The sequence below is a fragment of the Corvus moneduloides genome, chromosome 7 (assembly GCF_009650955.1).
Source record: "Corvus moneduloides isolate bCorMon1 chromosome 7, bCorMon1.pri, whole genome shotgun sequence".
In the NCBI taxonomy this organism is placed as follows: Eukaryota; Metazoa; Chordata; class Aves; order Passeriformes; family Corvidae; genus Corvus; species Corvus moneduloides.
Window position 1 is genome coordinate 20,061,109 of NC_045482.1, and position 23,399 is coordinate 20,084,507.

Sequence of the window (23,399 nt, forward strand, 5' to 3'; positions counted from 1 at the left end):
TATTTTACAGTACATAAGTTTCCATCAAGATACAATTTAATGTCCTCAAGAGAGTCTACCAAGTAATAAAATAGATCATTTTACAGTCCCTCTTTAATGGCACCACTGTTACCCAATGGTATCCGAAAAATTGCCTCTGAAGCAGGATGTGCAGAACCACTGCAGTAACTTTTTGCATGTTTGTTTTATTTATAAATTCAAATCCACCCACCCATATTATCTATGCACTAGGACAGTGATGCATCTGCTCAGGCTGAACTCTCCTTCAGACAGAACCCCTCACACTTCGGTTCTCCAGAAACTTTGTAAATATAATGTTTGGAGATAGATCTTGGCAACGTTTCAGTAAAGTAACCTCTTTTAGTATAAACGCTGAAGATCTCCTGATACTAATTGTCAGGAGTTTTTTGCTGATTCTTATGCTTAGATAGAAAGATAAGCACCTTAAGACATAAAGACTAACAGTAAGCAAAAAGGCTTTCCTTTTCTCCTACACTCTTTCTGAGTGTTTGAGAAGCTCCTACATCCTCCCCTTAGAAATAGCAGAGGAGTCATGTTTATAAAGGATGTTTAAAAAACCTCAACAAACCCACAATCTACAAAACAGACACCATGGAGGTTTTGGAACATGTAAGCATATTTCTGTGGGAGAGGCAGTTTTCACTGTGCCTGGAACCTCTCATGATCCTGCTCCATCCAAGAGGAAGTCAATAACTGACATGCTAGTAGTCTCTTCTCCTGCTTGTCATATTACACAGCCAACAGAAGTCTGAGACACTGAAGACTTTCCAAGCTGTAATAACTAGCAAAGATGGTGAAACATATCTTGAAGTACTATATTTAATAACTTGTTTGACAAAGGAGAAATACTTCCTCAATAGAGCTTCCCTCACTCCTTCTCTATGCAAAGCATGACAAAATGCTTCTGTAATGCACTTAGCACTTCAAAGTCATGCGAGATAATAAATAAAATAAAACTATTTGCCGTATTTTAGTACTGGAATTTCAAGGAAAAGTAGTGGTCTATACAAAATGGTCAGAAAGTGTAGGCAATTACGTTTTTAAATCAAAACTTTCTCTTGTTTTGACATTGGAGAGCCAAGGTTTGGCCTTCACATAATCAAATCAGTTCTTAGTTCAAAGCAAAAAACCTGTCAAATGCTATATGTTCATATAGTTTTTAATTTATTGATAATTTCTTGATTTATTATGTTTTCCAAGACATACAAAATCAGAGACTTTACATATGTGTGTGTGAGTGTGTATGCACACACACATAAAATGTAAAAACAAGAGTCATGCTGATGATCCACTGAAGGAAGGATAAAACATTTACAGCTCCCTTGCATCTACATGTTAGAGCAAATATTACATAACAGTCAACAGATGTTGTTAAGCAAATGTTTGCAAGGGAGGGAAAAGCCATCAAAGCAAACATTTTTTGAAACACTGTTAATGGAGGCCTATGTACTGGGCCTAACTTTCTGGTACATTATGCTTAGTTAATCAAACAATAACATTAATTTCCACACCAGTATTTCCATTGGCACTGGACCAACTACAAGGATTAACAAGCAATTTACTAAGTTCACCAGCAGACTCTGTACACAACAGCTGACAGGTATTTTCTCAGGTGTGAATATTTTCAAAGTGGAACACTGAGAAGATACACCTTAATTTTTGAATTAGGAAGAGAAGAATATTTCAAGAAGCTTGCTCTCTCTCTTTTTCTCTCTCTTTCTTTTTATTTTCTTTCTTATCCCATGCCCTCGTCTATTCCTCATTGGACCCAGGCTTTTTTAGGGTTGGACTGACCAGTAGAGGTTCAGCAATAGCTGACATGATCCAGTCTCCTTCTCTTCATTCTGCCACCTTAATCTGATCTTTCCTAGTTAGTATAGTCATTAGACTTTGCTATAAAATTAACTATGCAAGCACATTAAACCAACAAAACTAATCTGTGCACTGTAACAGTAACTGCCAGAGCTTAATACTTGTTTACATTAGTTTGTGTTTGTATGTAAAGCAGTATAAATGATACAAACAATGCAGGGAATACAATTCTGGCATGCCCATGAAAAAGACACATCTAAGGAATTTTACTTATTTTAAGTATGAAGAGCTACCTTTTAGAAATTAGAAGCAACCTAGAGAGGATAAAATTCCTTCAAGTTCCATGAACTGCAGGAAGAAATGAAACTGAACCCACTAGGGCAACAATCTCCGACACAATTTTTTAGTTCCGTTTCCAATAAGATCCCTGTCTTACTGTCATTCTCTAATCCCTGAAACTACCCTGCTCTAATTCTTAAAACTTGCCCTATGCCAACCATGGCCCAGGCAGTCAGAAGCCTGCCACAAGAAGTAGCTGAGTCTGTTTATTAGCACCAGCTCTTCAATTTTGTGTTCCTTTAGAATGTCCTCCTAAGCTGCAGTAGCTTTCCAACCCTGAGCTAGACTTTTCAGCTGCCTCTTAATCCACACTGGAACAGCCCAGGATGGACTTTCTGTTAGCAATAAAAGAAAGCAACAGATTTTTGTTGGCAACACTCTGCCCTTCAGTTTGCCTGCAGGGAACTGTCACCCTGCTGCTACTGTGTCCCTTTGAACCTTGAGTTTAACCAAGTAACCTGGGGTTAAAACGACACCCATGAAGAGCTGAAAAATGCAGAAAAGGGGTACCTAGCAAAATTAATTGTCTCCATTCAAGGTCATAGTGCTAAAAATAGGGTAAATCACTGCTGGAACTTTCTTCCATCCATGACTACTCTGTGGCTTGCTACGACAGACATTTAGAAAAAACATTTCAGAACAAGTGTCTGGACTAAAGTTACGGTGGGGTGGCTGCCAGCATTTCTGTCTATGGAGTCTCTTGAATCAGACCTAGTAGAGGACTGAAGAAGCATCTGACCTGCACTGATTTAGGTCATGAGGCCACATTCCTGTTTGTAGCTGGCAAGAGCCATCAGTTTGAACAGAAGACTTGCCAAAAATCACCGCGCTTCCCTGAAACACACGCCTGGAAAAATGATGGTGGACAGTAGCGGGAATGGTTGAAGATAAGTTACAGTATAGTTTATGTCTCTCAAAACCTCTAAATCAATCAGAAAAGAGATCAATTAAGGTACGGATTCTGCCAGTAAATGTCACAGGCTATATTTAGCCTTTGGTGGGTGAAAGTGTAAAACAAAGGAATAGGACTAATGAAATCTAGAAAAACATCACTGACGAAAAAAGATATCTAACATTTTTGAGCTAGTGCCAGCTACTGTGGGGTGAACCCATTATCTGTGATAACAAAAGGATTCGGAAGAGACCAAGCTGTAGAACCCACCAAAAGTTTATGGATTAGAAAACAGGACTTGTTTAGATTAGTTTAACTTGTATTTACTAAACTTCAGGAGCTGGGAAGTTTGTATATTCAGAAAGTTTCAAGCTCAAATAATAAAGGCTAATGATGTGAGGGGCAACACTAAAACTTTATACTAACAGCATGCACTTGGCTAGGAGAGAAATGCTCCTAAATAAAAAAAGCCATAAGGTATAGGTCCATAATGTCCAAATTCATACATGGCTAGGTTATCATCCTTGGACCAGCACAACTTCAGTACATTTAAGAGTGAGGCAGGTAAGAAACAGGGGTCTATTAGCTTTAGGAACAATGCTGAGGAAACTGAAATCTGGAGAACAGCATGTCCAAGTCAAAGACGACGGGAATACAGTGGGGTAGAAGTGTTTATACAAGAAGTTTGTAAAAGAGTAATGCAACTAGTAGTTGGTGGTCTCAGCTCAGCCTTTACTATGCATCCAGTGGGTGGAAGCTAGTAATTAATACTTTTAGACAGCAATCCTTGGAGCCATGCTAAATATATGGTATTCTGGGATTAACTAAATAGCACTGGCAATAAACTAAAATTAGGAGCAATTCTTTAGTTACGGTAACAAAAATATTAAAAGTAGCATTCATAATAAACGGAAGGCTGCTACCTTGGATCACAAACTAGTACTTATCAAGAGCTAGAAGGGAATATAAGCAACAGGAGAAAAAACAGCCACACTGTCATAAAGAGCAAACTCACTATGACAGAGGTTTATGGCAAATGTTTGACTGGGTCCAGGCACAGCTACTGTATGGTGGATTTGTTCACACTAAAAAGGACTGAAATTACCCCTGCAGGTCAGTCTCCTGTAAGAATGAGCTTCATCCACACTCTTGAAAGAATTCAGGCCGGACGACTTAAAAGGCAATTCGGAACCTCACAAAATTTAAGACCGGTTACCGCAAGCGTGTTCCGTGAGTAAACCAGACACTGGAAACAAGCTGTGTCTTCAGAGAAGCGTAAGTGAGCCGGGCTGTTCGATTCAGCACGAAGCAGGCTGTTTGCCTACACTGGCCCTGCAGGCAGCCCCACAGCCACCCCACCAGCAGCCCCGGAGAAAGCATTTCAACACCAAACAAGCATCTCCGAGGGGAAGGGGCGGGACTCACGGCTGCCGCTCCCTCACGGCACCGGCCCCGCCCGCCCCGCCCCATCATGGCGGCCACGCCCCTCACCGCGGCCACGCCTCGCGCTCGTTACCGCAGCAACGGCCCGGCGGCCCCCGGGGTAGGGCTCAGCCAATCAGCGGCGCGCTTGCTGCGGGGCGGGCGGGAGCGGCCGTTGGTGGCGGGAAGCTGCGCGGGTCGGACGCGGTGGGTGCGGGCTCGGGCCCGGGGCGCAGCGCGGGGGCGGCTCCCGGGGCGGCGGGAGGTGAGGGGGCGGTGAGGGGGCGGCGAGGGGGCGGCGGTGCCCCGGCAGCGGCCGTCGGTGCCTCCCCTGGCGCAGTAGCCGAGCGCTGGGAGAGTTGCAAGGGGAAACGCGGCTCCCACTGAGCCAATGGTAACAACAAAAGTAGCTTGCGCGAAGAGGTTTGAACAACAACGCGGGGCGGTAAAACCAGCCCTGAGCGTTTGTCCTGTGAGTTAGACCTGCTGCCATTGCCTCCTGTGTCCTGACGCTGCATCTGTTTGCTTACAGGTTTGGTGCGGCACTATGAGTAGTGCACAGACAGAAGATGAAATAACACTCTTTGAAAGAGATATGAAAGAGTTTTGGATCCAGTTTAAAATCAGTTATAGCACTGAACAGATCAATCAGACTTCAGCACTGAGAGATCTGTGCAAGGAGACTATAGAAGCTCTTTCAGGTAAAAAAGCTGTATGCTCCTATTAACTCTACTTTTTGCAGGTTATCATAAAAATTCTTCAGATAACTGAAGTAACTTTGCCTTACAGAGAAATGGTCAAAGAAGCTGAAAGAAGAGGACTTGATGATTGACAAAATTCAGGAGTATAAGAATGGTACAGTATGGTGTTTTATTTATTGTGTCAAACCTTTATAAAATTAGCTTAATACAGCTGAATAGTATGTTTAACTTCACATTTAAAAATTTAAGTAATAACATCAGAATGAAGATAGAATTAAAACCAAACATATTTGGTTGCTTACAATGTAAATTTCAAGTCAAAAGCAGTGTGTTGAAAAACTTCGCTGATGATGAAAAAATATAAAAGTCTGGCAAAAGTTCTCTGCATAGAGCTTAAGTATTTAAAACAATGAAGTATCAGAATTTTCTGACGGCAGTAGGAAAAGTAAATTAAATTGCTTAGTAAAGCTACATATTGTGAGCTTATTTATGCCTTTTCCGTATTAGTAAGAGAATATTGTCAGCTCATCAGTCTAGGGTTAACTTTGAATTTTGTAAACTTCAGAATATCAGGTAAAAATTACTGCAACTCTCACATCAGTCAGCGTTTCCATTCTTGGCTTTCTGTCATTATTTGTGGGCAGGAGCCACCATCTTCAGGCTTTGAAGATGTATACGGTGCTGGCACCAGAAACAAATTTCATCTGATTAAAATATCAGAGCAGCTCCATAGTTTGTAGTTTCTCTTAGGATTAACTTTCACTTTAAGCTTTCATATGATGCTCTTGGTATAGTTAAGCTAATTTCTCTCTGCAGCTAAGGTAGCATGCATTCCACTGTGTTCTATTCACATAAATTATTTCAAACTACTTAAGTTTTAAATATCAGGGACATACTTAATCAACTGTTTATATTCATATTTTCTTGCCTCCTTTCAGAGATTGTCCAGCAGAGCAAATATGTAGCAGAAAAAGAAGAGCAGTTGACAGAAATAAAATCGAAGCTAAATGAAGAAGAAGAGCAGCAGAAAAACTTGACTGGCAGCATCCAAGAGCTTAAAGAAGAGTTGATGAAGAAAATGGAAAGTAAGTAAGAAAAGGATAATGAGTAAATTTTCTTAATTGAAGGAAGGATTGTTTTCAACACTTGCTCTTTATGGCTTTTTTGCTGTTCTAAATGGGTTTTTTTATGTGCTTGTTTTGCCTTTGATACTTATGATGGATTTTAAAATTCTAGTAAAATCTTCTAAAAAGGAAGCCGCCAAGGAGAAAGTGGAACGAGTGAGCAAGATTAAAGCATTGTTTAAAGAGCGTCTTGGATTGGAGATGCGTAGAATTTACGGTAGGTTTCTGTAATTTCCGTAGTTTCTGCGTGCACTGATACAATGTGGTTCACATTGGATTGTGCAGTGAGAACACACGAGCTTACACACCTGATCAGTTGGCTTAGTCCAGCTACTACAATTGTCTCTGAAATGGCAAAATATGTTAAAATGCATTTGTCTTGCAAAGAGACCACCAGGGTTGCTTAATTTGTCAGCATTCTAAGAATATTAAACTAACTTTGTATTGTGATTTTTAGTCATCATTGTGACTCTGTGGTGGAGGTTAATGGTGTTAATTAATTCTGTTTGTGTTTATTTTAGATGAGCAATTACAGTTTATATTCAGACACATTGACCACAAAGATCCTGACAAGCCATACATGTTTACTCTTTCCATAAATGACCAAGGGGACTATGAAGGTATGTGAATTTTCAACACTTAAATAAGAGGACTGAATCTGATGCCTCTATTTGAAAAAAAGGAGGAGAGGAGTAAAGTGCAGTTTAGTTGTAATCTTTTATCTTCCAATTTCTGAATGAAAAATCTTGCAATGGTAACGTTTCTTTAATTATGTTAATGTAATTATAAGGATGCTTCATTTTATAGTTTTTTTGTGCTACAGTGGGTGTGTATGCTGACAGGCATATTTCGACGTCTTCCAGAAGCCTAGAGGGTAGAAAAAGGGTGACATAGGTGAAAGAATAAAACTTGAAATCCAGCATTTCCCTTCTGTAAGGGCACAGCCTTTTGAATCTTAAAGCTGGTTTTGCTATATGGATCTTACTTCAGTTATGGAATTCGAGTGCTGGATAGCTTCTAGACAGATGCTACTGGGGCTGTGCCATGCCTCTAGGTAGGAACTGAACAGATTTCTGTTTTTACTAATTCAGATTTAAACTGTTGAAGTTAAAAGTCTGTCACATGCTGGGCTACATCAGTTTACAGTCTGCCTGCCTGCAGAGCAACAAAACAGTTTAGGGATGTGTTTGGGTTTTTGAGAAGGCTGTGGGTTCCTGGGAATTGCTGTAACAGCTGAGGTAGGAGCACAGCACTGATTGGGAGGTCAGGAAATCAAAAAACCTGTTATGTTCTTTGAGGCTTTCTCTTTGCTGAAAGAAAATGAGGCTATTCAAAAATAACACAGGTGGAAGCTAAAACATGAAAAGATAACAAGCTACATTAGTATTTGAGAAGCATGGAAAAACACTAACACTGATTTTTTTTTTTTTAATAGTAGTTTAATCTTTTGCAAATTTGTGTCATTTTAGTGACTTCCTGTACTCCTCCTCTGGATTGTATTGCAGAGTTACAGCTCAAACTGAGAGAAACTAACAATTTTTCTGCATTTGTTGCCAACATCAGAAAAGCTTTCACTGCCTTATCATATAAACAGTCTGCATGAAACTAGTTTGTACCTCTCTTTCTGGCTGTAGAGCCCTCTTATTTCCTTCCTGTTAGTGAAAATATGTATTTATCCATGTCTGACTCTTAATTTCTAAATAAAGATAATGAAAGCAGTATTTTAGTCCACTGTTACCTAGACACATTTTGGATCATTCTTCGAAGAACAGTATCACCAATTACTGCCTTAACTGAATGTCTCTGGACATGTAAGTTTTGCTCCATTACATCCATTAATGATGAAATGATTTTTATTCAGCTATCCCAGGGAGATAACCAAAATAAAGTACCTTCTGTAGTTTGTGTCTCTTTACGAAAAGCACTGATATGTCTTTCAGGTTTCTGTGTGGTTGGAATAGGCCTGAAACCTATTAAAAAAATAGGTGTGCTGAAGCTTAGCAGTTACCTCAGTTACCTGTGTCACAGGTCATGGTCTTAATTTTTACCCTAACTTGTAATCTAGAGTGTTAGCGTTTCTATTCATGCATCTAAATGGTTGTTTTTCTTCTGGTCTGTTAAACTTTGTCATTGGAAATTTTTTGACATAGCAAAGCCTGAAGTATAATGTATTAAAGTATGAAATATAGTGATGACAGATAAATCATGTGTGTATTTTGCATCTTATCAAGAAGACTATTACTGTCACAGTGCTCAGCTTTGATTTAAAATATTCTTGTTCTATCTTGTAAAGTGTTTTCGTTTTTACAGAATATTTAAATGGACAGTTGCAACAAGAAAGAAAATGCTTCATTTGATAATATACCATAGTTCAAATAAAATCTTAACTAAGTTCAGTCGTAGAAGTTCTAGTGAATCAGAAACTAATATGTAAGACCCAGTCATTTAGGCATGTTTAAATCTGGTGATTAGATCTTATCTGATCTGATAAAGTATTCTTAGTACAGTTGAAAATATTTCCCAGTCAGATGTGAACTGTATTTTAAATCACTTGGTTTGTCTAAACTCTTGATGGATGCACCACAGACTACACCCTAATCTTCTAAGAGTGCAGCTTAACAATAAAAAGAGATAATATAATCTGCCATTTCTTCTTCCCTATAGAGCATAATTTGCTGTTCTCTAAATAATGCATCATTTTCCTTGGTATGCCCTATTGATTTTTTTTCTTGTATTACAGCCAGTTATACACAAAGAGCAGTAAGAAGGGTAAAGGTGCCAAATGATTACACTGCAGTTTTGGAACAGAATGGCAGCAGAGAATTACTAAGCACTTCTATAATGACATCTCAGATCAAACAAATCCTCAATTTCTGCTTTGTCCATAAACCCTGTGTCCTCTCTGAGAATTCTGTAACTGACAATGGGACAAAGAGGTAAGGGATGGGAACCTGACTTCAAGGGTCTCATTGTTCATTAGTGGATTTGCCTCCTTTTCAATCATATTAACAGGAGTATTTAAGTTGCAGGTATTTCTTTCAACTAATTGCTTGTACCACTTAAGAATGCTGTAGGCACTTTTATGTAGGTCAGTGTGCTAGCCAGGAGTTAAAAAAAATTTATTGAGCCAGCTCTGCACTTCCCACTTGTATCATCTCTCCGAGGCATTACAGCTGCTGTTGGCATCTCTTCCTTCCTTGTATAGAAGCCCTTACCTTCCATGTGAGAAAGCCTATCCCTTCTGGCTTCTCACTAATGGCATTGCCCTCATATCCAGCATGACTATTCATTTTGAAGCATACCCTTGCCCTACCTCACCTGTCTGTGCCAAGCACCTCTGAGCTGCTCTGAATGTAAGAACTCCAGCATGCTCAACCAAATATTTTACTGCTGTTGTATGAAAGCAAACAGAGAGGCAGAACACAACCACCTCATTTCCATGATTTCCAATGGAGCTGTTTATTCATTAAGGGTGTACCTATTGCTCGGACACCCTCTGTACCGTATGTGATTTGATCATCACAGGAGAAAGAAACTGAACTGCCTTGAGTAATGAAGACAAATGTTCAAACTTAGTGCTATTTTCTTTTCTTGTTAATCCCAGGCATGAGTAATTGGTGACAAAATGAATTTGTCAAGATTGCTGTGCACAGAACATAAAATATGTGACAACTACTTTATTGGAATATACATTCTTAGAAATTATTTGCTAGAGAATATGATGTACCTGGTTGTAAATGTCCTGTGCCTATGCCTAAAGCAAAAGTTTGAAATATTTATTGTGTGTAATTTAAACCTTTTGGAGCTAGAATAATGTACCTGCTTGTATTTGCCAAAGCAAATCAGAGAGAGATCTTACTTCCACTAAAACAGAGCCAGGCATTCCAAAAGTGGGTTAAAGTTAGGAAAGTGTATACAATAGATTTGCTTTTTTACTTACTCTAAAATACGAGTAAAACTGGCCTGTGACTTCCATTAAAGAGCCTCGTGCTAGTGAAAGATCTGTCTTGACATTTTAAAACCTTTGTGCCTTTAACAAATGCACTTAGTAGTTCTAGAATGTCACACACCTGGATCTGTGGTAATTTGGAATTTTTTATTATGAAGCTGCACAATACAGTGATATCAAATAATAGTAAAGACAATGAGGATAACACAATAGACTGACCCAACAGATACAGCTATTGGGACCCCAGTGTGCTGGATAGTACACAAATACAGACTGAAATGTCCCAAAGAGCAGATGGGAAAGCGCTTGAGCTCAAAAGCAATATGCGACTTAGGGACTATAACAACACAATCAGCTAGTGCTGGTGCTTCTTTTATTAGCAGGATCTTAAGGCAGACATAGATTCTAATGAAGGTCAGTAAAGGCTTTTTTCATAAATCAGTTTGCCCAATGCTGAACATCACTTCCCCTTTCAAAGTGCTGACCCAGAATTTGCTACCAAGGGTCAAGTCTGAAATGTGTGGGCCAGGAACTAATGCTGACAATACAGCAAACTGCTGATGTTTTGGTGCTCAGCACCTCATCAAATTTATCTCATAGCATGTTTTAAAAAATCTGGGGGGAAAGTGTTGAATTTATGAGATTTTGGAAATACACTGTGAATTTAAAGGCTGCTAGGAAGACAAAAGAATACTAAATGTTAATAGCATATGTATCAAATGCATTTAATCACTATTGTTTGTATGCTAGCAGGAGGTCAAATTACTGTGAGAGTCCTTCTGGCTAACAGAACAGTTTTTTTACACACCTATTCAAACAAGAGTTGGAGGTGGTTACTCTTGGACATTGTTAGATGTATTCTGAAAAGCAGACAAGTATGGGCCACACTTGTGAAAATCAAAACAGACATGGAAGTTATGCTGTGCTTGTGTCATACTGTCTTCTCTAATGCTTCAATAAACTGAATTTATTCAGTACCTTAAAATTGTCTAAATTAGTTCTGTCACTGTAATACTGTAACATTGCTGTGAATTCATTTGTGATTTATAACTTTTTAGAAGCTCTGCTGAGCTTGACATAACAAACATATACACACATAAATCAGCCCCACAAGCAGAGTATGTATTTTAACTGTTTGAATAAGCTATACTAAATAATTGTGGTAATAGTCTTACCTTTTTGAAAGCAATAGTTGCACTTCAGTTATATGAAGCATTACTGCTAAAATAGGATTGTGTGCCTGAAGGGCTGGGAGGAATGGCTCTAAGTGCCAGACAGTGACACTCCATTCTTTTTATCCATATTATCCCTAATCACTCTGGCAGCTCCACACACAGAGTAGACCCTTTAGAGTCTTGAGCTTATAAACAAGCTGTTGCAGCAGAAGCAGAGGCACTGAAGCCTGATTTCCTACAGATCTCTGGTTTCATCCTTAAACAGTGCCATTCTCTTCATTGTAGTATCTCAACTCTTTACAGTCTAAGGATCAGAGCCATAGAACCACTGCTGAATTATGCCAGTTTGGCCCTTGCTTGGCTGCTGCTAAAGGTGCTGGACACCAGTTGTGCCCTGCCTACCCTTCTTCCAGTGCACTGATTTGTGGTTCTCCTCTTTACCTGACTGCTGACTTTAAGTACATTATAAGAACAGGGATAACCGCAACACAATCTCCTTTTCAGATTTGGACTAATTGAGCAACACGTTTGAAAGTTGTTGGGGAGACTGACAGAAGCTAAAAATAGAGTTTAGTCATGCAAGTGTGTGGTGGTTTTTCATATGACCTTTTATATATATATATAAGTAATTATACACTGGAATTATTAATTGAAAGAAGATACAATTAGCATCAGTTTGATTTTCTTCCTCCAGTCACAGCATGTTGAACAATGCTAATTGCTACTGACTCACCTGTTTTGAGACTGATGGGTAACTCTCTACATGGGAACATGCTCTTTGACTGACTTGCCTCAATGGATTATTTTGCACTGGCTACTGGATCAGTTCTTCATTATGTTATCTTCTACACCACAGCTTCAGCTGGAATAACTGCCTGGGCAGAGAAACAGGTCTGTTGAACACCAGCTATGTATCATTATTTTGATTTAGAAGCATGCTACACCTCATACTGATGGCAATTGCAATTATCATAAAGGAATCCAGGCTTTTAAGAGAAGACTGCATACATTAACCTTTTGGCTAAGTGAGGAGTAGGTCAAAGTCATAGGTGACCTCGTGGGTGGCTGAGTAGCTAAGTTACAGCACAATACATTAATGTAAATGCTTACCTCATAGGTTAAAAACAGGCAGACAACTAATACTTAGCTTCCCATGCAGAGCTAATGAGACAAATTTGCTTGTCTAACTCCATGTATGACAACCTCATAATGGAAAGACAATGCAGAAAATTGGTAGTTTTGGTTTTTTAGTATTAGTTGTATCAGCATGACTTACTGGCCTGTATTTTCTTACACTTATTGCACTTACACTTATTGCAAAGGTAGATAAGCCATCTGATCTTTCTAAAGGAAAGAGGGAAATCCTCTCCTGACATGCAATTCTCAATGCTGTCAACTGCAACTCTGCAGCAATTACCTGTCATTTTAGGCTCCAGCCTTCTCTAAGGTTAGTCCACAATTCTGACAGTCTACTTGGGACTCTAGTGCACTAGTGATCACCTTTACTAAATGTTGTGCTAATGGCATCCCAGCGAATCCAAATATGAAATTCAGAGTTGATGTGAATGCAATTTACATGAGAAAGATAGTTTACTGCTTCCAATTGCTCCTGCTGTTTCCCTTTGCTGTTAGCAACCCATTTTTCTTCTCCCAAATAATACAGTTAGCAGTCTATAATAGTTACCTGTCAAATCTTATAGAGGATTTCTTCTGTGAGAATTCTCCCATGCAGAACAGCTCTGTTTGTGCTGGATGCTTGGACAAGTTGCAAGAGTAGCACAGACCATCACAGATTAACTATATGTAATCTCAATGGTTCATACACTCTTTGACAAAAAGTCTTTGAAAAAATAAGATTCAGTTAGTAGGAAATTGGTATTATAATGGAACAGTTATTAAAAAAAAAAAAGGCAGCTGCTTCTAGTCTGGACAGCAGTCCTGGCTGTTGTTTACATCCACCCAGTCCCGGGGGTACCAGAGCTTGGGTCATCACTTCCTTGACATTGCTGAAGGACCAAATGTTGGACCTTTAAGTGAGCTATTTACATGCAAATCCTTTTCTGGAACTGAAATATGATGAGACTGTCCCATAAAGTAACAGCTGTGGGCAGTGATCTCACTTGGCAGATAGTTCAGTGAGAAACCACACACAAAAATGAGATCCAGGAACACCTAAATGCTTTGGATGAATTAAGTTTAATTTAAGCTTAAATGAGAGACTAAACAAAAATAAATGTGAAATAGCAAGCCTTTCTGGTAGGAAGCAGCTCTTTCAAAGATACCTTAGGAGAGCAACAGTAATTAAAATTACTATTACTGGGAGTTAAAAGGTGAGGTTATCTTCATAATCTCAGAAACAGGACATAAAATTGCTAGTTAGATTAAAGTGAGAAAGCGGATGCAAATTTAATTAAAGAAGGATCACATTTCATCCTTGGATTTCAGAACTTTTTTTGTGAGGGGAGATTGCAAAAAGTTGTGTAAACATGCAAGAAGTATGGCAGTTGTACAGGGACTTTGCTTTGTTGTTCTGGAAAGAGTGAGAAATAACCTGCACAGTATTTTCTAGGGAGAGGACCTTGCACTTTGAAGTGTTTAAAAAGTATAAAACCTCCACCCACTATGGTGTTTTTCAGATGTCTGTGAAAAAGCATTAATTTGGGAATATATGTTGCCAGCCAGTAGCTTAACAAAGTATGTTACCTTTTCATCTAATCAGTGATCTATAGCACTAACATTACAAGTAGGTCATGCTGCTCTTACAGACAAAACCCACAATACTAAACTTCTAATTACTTCATTTTATATTGCACTTTCCAGTGACTAAAAGCTAACAGTTGTGTGTCACATGTAAACAATTACCTTTAAAAGTCAGAACTTCAGAAACATGTCAGTGTTGCACACAACTCTGCATTTAAGAAATCCCTCTACAAGAATCATCATTGGTTTGGCAGACTTGGGGCTGGAGAAGGTGGGTATAAAATACAAATCGTCATCCTGTTCTGTGAAACCCACTTAAGCCACTTAAGAAGGCAATTAGCTGACAAGAGTCGACAGTGTAAAATCTGTCCAGGGGCAGGACTAACTGCAGCAGAATGGATCACCAAAAAGACCAAAAACCCCAGCATGATTTAGGGAAACAAGAACCCTCCACCCACACTAGCAGAGCTGGGACTAACATCCCTCCACACAAGCTCCCAACTTCCTGTCCATCACAGCATGAGCTACTGAGTCATGCAAAAATTTGCTCATCTGGCACAGTTACACATTTGGATTCCTTCCACTCACCTTCTAAATCTACAGGAAATTGTGTCACTGACTTCTGACTCTTCTGAACCAGCAGATGTCCTGTTGTCATTTGAGAGCTGCTGTGTTTCTTGCTGTCATCTGAGAGCCACTGTGTTTCCTGTAAAGGGACCTTTACAGACTTACAGGCAGAACATAAAAAAGTCTTGCTCTTTATCACATTATCCTGAGCTGCGTTCTGTACACATTGGCTCTCCCTTGTGCTATGTAAGTTGAGGGGTATACATGGCATAGGGAGCAAAAGACGTTAGACATACAGCTGAACAATATTCCACCTAAGTAAATCTCTTCATAAATATCTTCAATGAACATGAACTGAAATGCTGTATTAAATGTAACACCAGAGTCTCTATTTATTATCACAGAGACATATTAACAACTACAATTCTAAAGAACTACAGTTCTTTAAACACAATGCAAATCCCCAGGTTTACTTCTCTTCCAGTGGCAAAATTTCAACTGGTGTGTGAAGATATGATTGGTACCTGTGTTATGAGAACTGTTGCCCCAATTTCCTGTTGAAGTTATCAGAATGTTTTTGAGCATCCCATTTCTAAGTACTTCCTCATCATCTTTTAATGCTGCACCAGAGCCTGCCTGATAATGGTATTTTGTAGGCTTTACTTTGGTGAGCTGCAGCTTTTCCTTTGGAGAACCACGTGCAAGAGTGGCTCTCCTCTCACTTCCACAAGAGGCTAGTAGGTGGTGCTTTGCTGAGTGACAGTTTTGCCTAAATGAAAACATCTGAATGTCTTTCTAAGAAACTCTGCTCACGTAGACTGAAAAAAGACAGCTTTTCCAAAGTGGGCCCAGCTGGACATTCAGGAGTTATTACCATGCAAAATTTTAATTTTGAAATCCTAGAAGAATGTCCTTTTTTGATAATAAAAATATTTTAATTTGTATAGAGAGAACTTGTCCTTCCAACACTTCCTGTTACAAATAGTTTCATACAAGAAATAACATAAAATACTGCAGTGATGAACACAGAAAAGACATACTTGGATCTGTCCAAAGAGTGCTGGAGTCTACAGTGTGGGTAACAATCTTTGAGCTAAAACAAAGGAAAACACTGTCTGCATCTCATAGAAAAAATAAGAAAACCAGCACTACATTTCTAATACTTATGTTTATTATGAAAGTGTCTCCAAATTTAAATAGCCCACAATACTGGTTGGTTCCAGAGATTTTATGAGGAATAATTATTTTCCGTATTAGAAAAAACCCCAAACCCAGTCAAATAAAAGACAGAATAACTCCCAAAGTTCCACACAGTAGCTATACATGAAAGGACTTCTAGCTAGTGCATCTCTGTATCCAAGACACGAGTTCCTACACATCACTGCATTTCTGAAAGAGTTGCTCAAGCACAGGATTGTCATGAAAACACAGGTGAAAATGTGTCATCCGCCTCACCCTGACTTGCAACAGTCAACATGCACAGTATGGTATGAGAGCTTGTGTGAAGTTAAACCCCAGAACAGCAAAAAGCTGAAGCTCAGCAGAAGCCAGAAAATGTGTAAAATTTTGTTGCACCCATTTTCAGTCATGTAAGATGATCGTTTCTGCTTTTTGTCTGACACATGTGATCACTGACATAACTCCAAATGGTATTTCCTTCAGGTTTTTAATTGAAAGCAATTTCAAAGATTGAGAATTCTGTAGAGACACACTCAAACACTGTGTTTTCATTGCAACTACAATCAGAAATCTTTACAATTAAAGGCTATACATGTACACTACCTTTCCAAACTTCCACTAGAGCTTTTTAAAAGAAAAGAGAAAAAAGAATAACGTCATCTTACTGAAGTTCCCATTAGGTCTCTGTTCCAAATCAAAACCAGTCAAAACAAGTAATACAAACTGGTTTTACTTCGTGGTTTAAAGGCAACTGTAGTTTGCAGAACATTGAAGTTAGGCCTAAGGGGTTCTACACTACAGGAAGGGTAAAAATTATTCAATACTTCTCTCCCACAAATGTCATAGGAAGTAGACAATAGGGGACATACAAAAATGAATTGTAGCAAAGAGATTAAAAAAATACCAAAGCATCAACTGTATAAAACCAATGGTAGCCCATATTTCTCTGAGATACAGAAGGCTGTGGTAATGAGAAAATGAATTAAATGGGCATTAGGCTTCCTACTAGAGCACTCTGTGCAAAACACAGAGTGTCTCAATCAACCAGCATTCATCTTCAGTGACATGTGCTGCAGGGTCATGGCTTTTGCCCTCATGTCCTGTTCAGAACCAGAAAGTGATTTTCACCTGAATCAGATACAGATTTAGACAACAATCACTTCACTGTAAGCAACGCTTTAGTGCATGTACTTGGGTCTCAGAAAAAGCATTTGGCATTGGCAATCACACAGTCACAGAATGGTCACAGGCTGAGGCAGGAAATTTGAAGCTGAGACACCTGTACCAATTCTGCTGGAATCATTAAATAAATAACAGATAGAAAAAATTACAAAAGGGCAACAAGGAAACAGCATGGGACACTTTGGTATTTTAAAACTAGCACTACTTAACATTGATCAAGACCCAAAAGACTCCAATGTCCACCCTTGTTGTTTGATCAGGTATTTTTACTGTTTTCTACTATGTTTTTCTTTAAGAAAAACAACCAAACAAAGCCACCAACCCACCATATATTTTTCTTTCAATATAAAATAAGCCAATATGGGAAAGAGTAGGTAACCTGAATCTTATTTTACTATAACCTGGGCTGTCTAGGAGAGAAGACAAATTCTTACTATTTACTAATAAACTCTAATTTCCTCATTTTTCTACTTTGACATCTCAACCACTGTGTCATGTACTGTACTATAACAAAGGAGCATAGAACTCAAAGACAGAGAGGTTATAGAGTACAAACTCTCATTTCTAGAATTACTAAATGACAATTCTACAAAAGGTGTGAATATACAGAACCTTTTAAGGTCTCAGGTTTACCATGAACCATGCGAATAATTTCAGTCAATTTTCTGAAATATGTGCAATTAACCTCTAAATACTTGATGGCCTCCAAATACACCTTGCAAAGCTCTTCATCAGAAAAGCAAACAAATTCAAATGAAAAAGGAAACAATTGCATGGCATTTTCTCTGCAGAGTGGAAGATGAAGCCGAAGTTTTTGCACCCAATAGTTAGAACAATTAATTAAAGCACACTGCCATGTCTGATCACTAAAACATTTGGTCCTTCCCGTTAGAGATGGAAAAAAGTGTCAATTCATAATTTTAATGATAAACCTCTAGCTTGAAGGATCAGTCATTGTTTAGCAAAGGTTGGTGAAGTTCTCAAGGCTTCCTCTTACACTATCTCCCCAAATGTGTCATTTGAATCTCTCACCTCACTTACTTTCCAGACATATCTGTATGAAGTTTATCCTAGACTGCTAAGAACAGACTCCAAAAAGCCAGGATTACAGGGGATAAGTATGTCATTGGGTGTTAGCTGAACCAAGGTAACTGCACACATGCTTTAGCATACTACAGATGCAACTGAATTTAAACCTCAAAGGAAGAGTTTCAATCCCAGATGCCCTACTTAACAGTGGGGATCGAGGGACCTTGACAGGCTTGAGAGGGGGGCTGATGGAAACCTCATGAAATTCAGTAAAGCCAAGTGCAAGGTCCTACACCTGGGTTATGGCAATCCCAGGCACTCCTACAGGTTGAGTGGAGAAGGGATTGAGAGCAGGCCTGTGGAGAGACTTGGGGGTGATGGTTGATGAAAAACTCAATGTGAGCCATCAGTGTCTGCTCATAGCCCAGAAAGCCAAATGGGTCCTGGGCTGCACCCACAGGAGTGTGGGCAAGGGAGGGGATTCTGCCCCTCTGCTCTCGTGAGACCCCACCCAGAGTACTGCAGCCAGGAGCCAAGTGTCCCCAACATAAGGAGCAAGTCCAGAGAAGGGCCACGAAGTTGATAAGAGGATTGGAGAAAAGAGGAGAAAAGTTAGAAATTAGAAAGAAATTCTTTACTTCAGGGGTGGTGAGATACTGAAAAACTTGCCCAGGGAAGTTGTGGATGCCCCCAGCCCTGGCAGTGTTCAAGGCCTGGTTGGATAAGGTCTTGAACAACCTGGTCTAGTGTAAGGTGTCCCTGCTCATGGCAGGGGGGTTGCGACTGGATGATCTTCAAGCTCCCTTCCAACCCTTAACATTCCACGATTCTATGATACCCTAACAGCATATGTACTGATGGTAAATCATCTCAAGGGTTGTAGTCTTGACTCTACATCTGAATCAACGTTACAGAGCACTGATGAAGAGGACCAACAAGGACTAAAGGCCTCTGGCACAGGGATTGTTGTTGGGGACTGCTCTATGCCCTAGTTTCACTAACACTGCAGCATGTTGTCTATGTCGTGCATGTTGACAGCTCAGAGCAACATTCTGTTCTCATGTAAGACAAAGTATTTTGCCAGAATGCCATTTTTGTAACCATCTTTACAGATGGGAAATGGTTCAGTGGAGGTAGTAATCAACACCGTGAAAGAGGTGTGTTTAAACTGATATTCTCCATTACCATTTTAGCAGGTCAAATTTCACAAATTATAATCTTAATTTAATATATCCCAGGATGGTTTTATTTTGAAATCCTGGCACCATCTTTACAGTAATTACTACACAGCTGCAACTTCAAACACCATGGATAGGATACCTTCTGTTGCAATCAGCGTATTTTCACATGTATAACCTGCCCTGCAGATAAATATATGAAATCAAATGCACAGGAGACAGATCAAAAAAAGTAGAGGCAGAGAAACTTTCTGGGGAGAAGGAGATTTAAGTAAGGCTCCCTTGCTCCCTCAGATATACTCATGGACATATAAGCTATGCAGCTGCTAAATTACAAGGTTATCTGGCTTACTCTAAAGATGCTCTGTGGGTAGTAGAACTGACAGATCTTTTGTGATTTACAATTTCTGAGTTTTCTTACCTTTATTGTTTACTAAGTTGAGGTACTATTTCCATTCATGCCATTCCAACCTTGCTTTTAGCACACCTTGTTCCTAACACACAGGAGTTTCTATGGATAATAAAGGTTTTAGAAGTTTTCAAGAGTGACCAGTAGAATAGGACAAATCTCAGTTTCCAAAAGAAAGAAGTGACAACACAACTTTCTTAAATGAATTCTGTATAAAATAGAGTCTTTAAACATGTTTCATAGCATCAGAAACCATCTATATTTTACTATTTGCATAGGTGGAAGGAACCAGAAATTACTTCATGGCTCAGGTTTCCAGCTGAACACAGCACTTCAACCCCTCTGTATATAGAAGACACACTTAAGATTTTTTCCTGGTTTGTTCCTTCCTTTTTATGAAAAACTTTTTCTTTTAAATATATATACACACACACACACACACACATATCTATGTATGTGTGTGCATGTATATATGTGTATATATATATATATGTGAGTCTTTGGTCTATAAGCACATTGTTTCTGTGTGCACACAATACTGTTGAACAGCAGGTTGCATAGTGTTACCCAAGAACCCTGCCTACTTTTGGCAGTGCTGTCACAAATCACAGAAGAGTGTCCTGCAAGAACTGTATGATCCTTAGCATCCTACATCAAACTTTGATCTAGAGACTGGAAGAAGTATGTATATAATGTTTAAGAAGATGTTTACTTAGGGTGTTGCTTTGTCTTCTTTTGGACACTATTTGTAAATCTTGGATGAAGAAGGAATACAAAATTATTTTACAGACGACCTTAGTTTTATTTGTAGAGGTGATGAAATACTGCTGAGCATTCAAAGGTTGCTATGAATTATACTAAGTGAATTTTGCTCAAGTTCTCACACATTTAAAATTAACTAATTCTAGTAATGTATGACATTCTGCCTTCTCCCTCTTCACCCTGCCAAGGAAGTGGCAATAATTTTGAGAACAATACCTAGACTGAGCTGTGTCCGAGGAAGCAATGAACTTTTCATCTGTTGTTTTTTTCCATTACACCCCTGCTCTCAATCAGGTGAACGTGCAAGAACAATTTCAGGAGTTAATGGTGCATTTGAAGAAACACCTTTTTACATGGAATCTCTGCAAAAAGCTAAAATCTGTAGAGGTCAAAAATTGAAAGGCCAAAAAAAAAAGATAAGAATGAATTTATCCTAAGTGCCGACAACAATGCTTTTGGGTATTTGCACAACAAATCAAATCTACTTCTAATGCAGTTAACCACCAAACTGAATTTTTAATTACACTAAAATAATATCCCACAATTACCACATTTTTTCCCAAATTGTGCTGGAGGATCAGTAAGTGTGATTTGATATGTGATTTCAAAACCAGTACTTTAAAACACAAAGATAGCAAAAGTATCTGAAGCAGATCTAAAATCTATAAAGCTATGTTCTATCTTACTGTAAGTAACAAATCGAGCAACTATTACTTATAGCAGATTCAGCAAAAGCAACAGGGATGGACAGAAGAGATCTGAGCATGATGCTCTCCATCACCAAGAATCCAAGACACGAAGTTTGAGAATGGATATTCCCTTTTGTCCAGAAATTCCCAAAAGAATAAAAAATAAATAATATTTCAGACAGTACAAGTGAAAATACTGCTCCCATTGTGTCAGTTACATACACATACAGCATGCCTACGTATACAGAATGGTGTGCTGTCTTCATTCACAAACAGGAAGTATGGCAGTGCGCTATCAGAATGCTTTGATACTCCTAATTTTTTCTGATGCTGAAATACATGAATAAACCGCATTCACAACTTATAATTTACTTTCAGTAGCAAACAGTTCATTCTGTTCGTGTCTCATGATTGAACTGAAGGATTAATGCTCCTCTGAGCAAGTGGCACCAGTAAGATACCCATTTGTCCCATTGGCACCGCTGGTCCCATTTGTGGCGATAGCACTGTGCGGGGCCTTTGAGCGAGGTACTGTTTCTTCCTCATCTGAGCTTGACTCAACATCACTTCGGGCATCCTTTGCTACCTGTAGAATGTGGAAAAGAAGTAAGCAGTAGGTGACTGTAAGGAAACAACGCAGCTTTTTGGTTCAAGAGAATCAGAGAATCAACATTTTTTCAATCTGAGCTTTGAAGGCAATCTCAGCTCTGGCACACTTCTCTGCCTTTGCCTGCCTGCACTCACTTCAAACACAGATGTCTGTGCGTACATATGCCACGTGCAAAGGCAGGGTGAGAACTCAGCACTGGTGCACTGAAGGTAGCATGGCCAAGTGCGCAAGGCAAAGGGTTTTGCACAGACTGAAGTAAACAACAATCCAAGTTCCCAAGTTCATCCTAGGCTAAGTCCCTCTGCTCTCCTACTAGCTACAACTTTATTTCCTGTCCTTCATTTAGAGTGCTGCTCTTTGATCTGGTAATACAAAATGTTCAACTTCCTGCCCCTTATCTCCCAACTCACTGGAGACCACATGGCTCCAGGGGACAGTGCTGTGTGCTCGCAGGAGGAGACAGGAGTACTGCTTGTAGCATAACTCACCACACCAGGTAACTCCAGTCTCTGACTTCACACAAGTGGTGAGAATGGCGCTTGCAAAATGTGGACATAGCCCAGTTCAGTCCCTAACATAGGAATCACAGTTGAACCGTGTGCCCCATTGTGTCACTGCAAAGTTGTTTCAGAAACAGATGGACCTTAGTTGCTAGGGATTTCCTGCTAATTTTCAGCTGACTTCTTTGAAAAATCTTGAAAATCTCCAAAACTATCAAGAGTCCACCAGATGTAGTACAAAAAAAAAGCATCAACAGAACAAGGTCTGAAGTTTAACCTGCATGCAGCTCTATGGATGCCATTTTCATGCCTGCTTCTACTCCTGTTTGTACAGCTGAGCATCCCAGTTTCTTCAAGATTGATCCATGGTGTGCTGGTTGCCACAATCGGGCAATTACAGCTGACTTTACTACAGCAAATGGATATAAAAGGGGGCAAAATGCATGGTGAGTCTTTTCCCTGAAGAACTAAAAACACTTAAAGAACAGGGTCACTGTGTGTAATTTTTTGCTTACAGCAATCCTTCTCTCCTCTGGAAAGTCTTCATGACAATTCCACTCTCATCTCAGAAAGAGCCATTTGCCTTTGGGGCTCCCAGTGTTGCCCTTGCAGTATTACAGTACCTAAGTGACACTGTTCTGCTTGGAACCAGTGAAAAAAAAGAACAGTTCCCATATAGCTCCCAATAAGTAAAGTTTTTAATGTCAGTGTCTAGCAAGCCCACAATTCTGACACCTGTGAAACTGGACTTCAGCTGAGGTCAGAAATTTGATTCCATACTTACACAGCTTCAATTAATAGGTTACTCCAGTGTCTTTCATATAAAGGGACTTTTATATTACAGCTGGTGGGGGTACAGAAATACACGTAGAATTACACTCTCATCAGACAGAAGAGAATGGCATCAGCACAGGGTACTAAGCATCTGGGATCAATGTGATGGCAGACCAGATAACTGAAAAATTCTGCATCATCTTAAATTCTCTTAATAGAGTCACTGCCAATTCTTTTGCTAGGGTCCTGCCCCAAAGCCAAAAAATTAAAAGAAGATTCTGTGCTGTAGCCAGTTCTGTTAAACATGTCATCTGCTCTCTTTATTTTTAAAATGCAGCAACATAGCAGAATCTTTGCACTTAAAACCCAATATGAATGCAACACA

General features: G+C 39.3%; 2 protein-coding genes across 5 annotated transcripts in view; one reads left to right on the forward strand and one right to left on the reverse strand.

Annotated features, from left to right (window-relative positions):
- Positions 1-4,633: 4,633 nt before the first annotated feature.
- On the forward strand, positions 4,634-11,245 carry SPC25 (SPC25 component of NDC80 kinetochore complex). Of its 3 annotated transcripts, XM_032113752.1 has the most exons (7): positions 4,634-4,693; positions 5,019-5,187; positions 5,276-5,341; positions 6,126-6,272; positions 6,424-6,528; positions 6,833-6,931; positions 9,052-11,245. In XM_032113752.1, the coding sequence occupies exons 2-7, from the start codon at positions 5,034-5,036 to the stop codon at positions 9,249-9,251; spliced, it is 771 nt and encodes a 256-aa protein (XP_031969643.1). In that variant the 5' UTR covers positions 4,634-4,693; positions 5,019-5,033; the 3' UTR covers positions 9,252-11,245. The 3 variants fall into 3 exon arrangements, with proteins under 3 accessions (XP_031969643.1, XP_031969644.1, XP_031969646.1); XM_032113753.1 differs by lacking the exons at positions 4,634-4,693; positions 9,052-11,245 and adding an exon at positions 7,781-8,707; XM_032113755.1 differs by lacking the exons at positions 4,634-4,693; positions 9,052-11,245 and adding an exon at positions 7,747-7,812.
- Positions 11,246-15,561: 4,316 nt separating this feature from the next.
- The window catches only part of CERS6 (ceramide synthase 6), a 112,924-nt gene continuing 105,086 nt past the window's right edge, over positions 15,562-23,399 (reverse strand). For both annotated transcript variants that reach the window (XM_032113750.1, XM_032113751.1), the window contains one exon: positions 15,562-21,716. In XM_032113750.1, the coding sequence (XP_031969641.1) occupies positions 21,555-21,716 (162 nt within the window). In that variant the 3' untranslated portion in view covers positions 15,562-21,554. The remainder of the gene's footprint in view (positions 21,717-23,399) is intronic.